Source organism: Boleophthalmus pectinirostris, unplaced genomic scaffold (genome assembly GCF_026225935.1).
Source record: "Boleophthalmus pectinirostris isolate CB_2022bp ecotype Guang Dong unplaced genomic scaffold, ASM2622593v1 HiC_scaffold_6, whole genome shotgun sequence".
In the NCBI taxonomy this organism is placed as follows: domain Eukaryota; kingdom Metazoa; phylum Chordata; class Actinopteri; order Gobiiformes; family Gobiidae; genus Boleophthalmus; species Boleophthalmus pectinirostris.
Genome location: NW_026571447.1, coordinates 20,973,117 through 20,976,665, shown reverse-complemented (window position 1 = coordinate 20,976,665; position 3,549 = coordinate 20,973,117). Strand labels below are relative to the sequence as shown.

At 42.2% G+C, this 3,549-nt stretch overlaps 1 protein-coding gene across 1 annotated transcript; it reads left to right on the top strand.

The window, feature by feature from the left end:
* Positions 1 to 614: 614 nt before the first annotated feature.
* has2 (hyaluronan synthase 2) lies at positions 615 to 3,120 on the top strand. Its single transcript, XM_020937519.1, has 3 exons — positions 615 to 1,241; positions 1,926 to 2,027; positions 2,191 to 3,120. The coding sequence occupies exons 1-3, from the start codon at positions 615 to 617 to the stop codon at positions 3,118 to 3,120; spliced, it is 1,659 nt and encodes a 552-aa protein (XP_020793178.1).
* Positions 3,121 to 3,549: the final 429 nt, after the last annotated feature.

Genomic DNA, 3,549 nt, shown 5'->3' with positions numbered 1-3,549 from the left:
GAGCCCTGGAAACAAACTGCTCAAGATTTAGTTCAACAAGAACATCAGTTCTCAGAAAAAGACAATTGCACCAAAAACACATGTGTTTGTGAAAATGATTTTTAATTTTGCAGTGTTTATCTGAACCACTTGGTTTGGGTTGAAAGCCTGGCATGGGAAAGTATTTTGTTGGTTAATTAGGTCAAGAAATCATGTAATTTGGCCCACACAGGAACTAAAAGAGAACAATCGGCTACTCACAAGTGTCTGACATTTAGAGTGAGATTTGGGGAGAGGAAGAAGGGGGCTGAGGAGAGGTAAAGAGGTGGGGGGTTTCTTTACCTGGGCATAGGAAATAAAGAAAGTCTGTGTGGCATGGTAACAAGAATGCCTATTTTGGTGTCCTGCTTCCATCTTCTTCTGTCACTGGCACAGTGCCAACTTTTTCATATACAAATAAAATCAGATCATGGTGTGCCATTTGTAAAGTCTGCTATTTCCACATGTATTTTGCAAGGATTACTTCCAGATTTGACTATGGCTATTGAGGATACAGCCCCATAAAACAAGACATTGCATTCAATGTTTATTTGTCAGGCCTCTTCTAAATAAATCCTCCTTTTCTTTTGTTGCAGATGAATTGCCAAAAAGGGCTCACATACCTGCGGATATTCGGCACCACTTTGTTCGGCGTGTCCCTCCTCGTGGGCATCTCCACCGCTTACATTATGGGTTACCAGTTCTTCACCACAGCCCACAATTACTTATCCTTTGGCTTGTACGGCGCCATCTTGGTTGTTCATCTCATCATCCAGAGTCTATTTGCACTGTTGGAGCACAGAAACATGAAGAGATCTTTGGAGACACCAATCAAACTGAATAAATCATTAGCGCTATGCATCGCTGCCTATCAAGAAGACCCCAACTATCTGCGGAAGTGCCTTGTGTCAGTAAAAAGACTGACCTACCCTGGGATCAAAGTTATTATGGTGATTGACGGGAACAATGACGACGATTTGTACATGATGGAGATATTCAAAGAGATCATGGGCTGGGATAAATCAGCCACATTTATTTGGAAGAGTAATTATCATGCCAGAGGACCAGGGGAGACGGAAGAGAGCTACGCTGAGAGCCTGCAGCAGATGTCGAGGGTAGTCCTCAACAACAAGTGTGTGTGCATCATGCAGAAGTGGGGAGGCAAGAGAGAGGTCATGTACACCGCATTCAAGGCACTGGGCCGCAGTGTGGACTATGTGCAGGTAAGGACAGCATAGCCTACAGTTCTGTTTCAATGAAGGGGAGATTTGTCAGTCACACTTAATGGAAAAAAAACATGATTGTAAGTGAAAGAACTTGGATCCTGTTTTTGTAATAGTATATCAATCTAAAGTTCAACTAGTACGATGATGTCTGATAGAGAAAAAAGTCGAAATTTGGGTTTGTAGAGAGAGGGGGCTGCTCTGCCAAGTCAAACACACAGTTCACAAAGACACTTTTGTGTTGCCTCAGACGGACTGTGGCTGTGTGCATCATGTTGTGAAGTGTGGTGTGAAGAAACACAGCAGTAGCCTATGTTTGAATGAACACATCACAGACATGAGTGCTGTTTATATACACTTGCGACACATAACTTTCTTTTGATCTCATCTAATCTGTTACTTTAGTTAGACAAAGCTGTTTCCCACCTGTTCATGTGCGGAGCATGCCAAAAACTTCATTATCAGTAATTATTTCAAAAGGTTCCATGCAGGGCTTAGCCAATGCCACTGTGATCAAAACAAATATGCTAGCCCATTTAAGAGTTGGCACCATGCACAGTTTTGTCACCTTGAGTTATAGAACAGAAACCATTTAAGGAAGGCGATCAAACATTTTGTTTAGCCTACAGGTGGATTTTAGCATTGTGTTTGTAGAGTATAATTTTATGCATTTCTTTTCCCAAGGTCTGTGACTCAGACACTATGCTGGACCCAGCCTGCTCAGTGGAGATGGTCAAGGTTTTGGAAGAAGACCCAATGGTGGGGGGTGTTGGGGGAGATGTGCAAGTAAATACATACAATACTCATCATTCTCATTGTTCAAAACAAAAACAAAAACATCAATAAATCAATAATCAGATGTTTCAAACTTTCCTTTGATTTTATCTAAACATTTTAAAAGAAAAAAGCATGAAATGCCCTGTAACTGTCCCCCTCTTTGTGTCTTCAGATTCTGAACAAATATGAGTCATGGATCTCCTTCCTAAGCAGTGTGCGATACTGGATGGCCTTCAACATAGAGCGGGCGTGCCAATCTTACTTTGGCTGTGTGCAGTGCATCAGTGGGCCACTGGGAATGTACCGAAACTCCCTCCTGCACGAGTTCCTGGAGGACTGGTACAATCAGACCTTTATGGGATCTCACTGTAGTTTTGGAGATGACCGGCACCTCACAAACCGAGTGCTCAGTCTGGGATATGCCACCAAGTATACAGCACGCTCCAAGTGTTTGACCGAGACACCCATCACATACCTGCGCTGGCTTAACCAGCAGACTAGGTGGAGTAAGTCCTACTTCAGAGAGTGGCTGTACAACTCCATGTGGTTTCACAAACACCATTTATGGATGACATATGAGGCTGTCATCACAGGCTTCTTCCCTTTCTTTCTTATTGCCACTGCCATCCAGCTCTTCTACCAAGGAAGACTCTGGAATATTCTGTTGTTTCTTCTGATAGTGCAGGCCGTGGCACTGATCAAATCCACATTTGCCAGCTGCCTTCGAGGGAACATAGTGATGGTGTTCATGTCTTTTTACTCTGTACTATACATGTCAAGTCTTTTACCAGCAAAGATGTTTGCCATAGCAACCATCAACAAGTCTGGATGGGGCACATCTGGGAGGAAAACCATTGTGGTAAACTTTATTGGGTTAATTCCCATATCAGTGTGGTTCACAATCCTTTTCATTGGGATCATTTACACTGTGGTCCTACAGACTAAGAAGCCCTTCCCTGATTCAGAGAAATTAGTTCTGGTCATAGGAGCTGTAGTCTATGCCAGTTACTGGGTCATACTCTTGACTTTGTATGCAGCGCTCATAAACAAATGTGGCAAGAGGAAAAAGGAGACACACTACGACATGGTGTTGGATGTATGACACCTGTCATCCTCGACTCGACTCCCTCACAATATGTAGGTGTTGTATAAAATGCTGCTCTGGAGACATTGGTTGAGGTGAACCAAAATGGGCAAACCAAACAACTTGAATTCTCATTTTAATGCAATGGCTGCTACTTTGTTAAATCATGCACACAACATTATGTTATAGTGGAAAACCAGTGTGTGTTGTGGCTATTAGATCTAATATTTAAATAGAGAAACAGATTCTATTTATTTTAAATATGTATTATAATCAGTTTATTCACAGTGTAGTTGACAGCAAGAGCGCTACTCTTTATAATATTAGCTACCTCTTCATATGTCATTTCACATCCATCAAACAAACTGGAAGAATCACTTTTGCCCATTGAGGTTGTGCTCAGCCAGTGGCAATATCTTCTTCCATTGCACCATTATGACCAATGTG

Excerpts from the sequence above, each read along its gene's own strand:
- has2 (XM_020937519.1), top strand. The coding sequence starts at position 615 with ATGAATTGCCAAAAAGGGCTCACATACCTGCGGATATTCGGCACCACT. Across the intron at positions 1,242-1,925 it reads GCAGTGTGGACTATGTGCAG|GTCTGTGACTCAGACACTAT; the intron begins GTAAGGACAGCA and ends TCTTTTCCCAAG. Across the intron at positions 2,028-2,190 it reads GTGTTGGGGGAGATGTGCAA|ATTCTGAACAAATATGAGTC; the intron begins GTAAATACATAC and ends TTGTGTCTTCAG.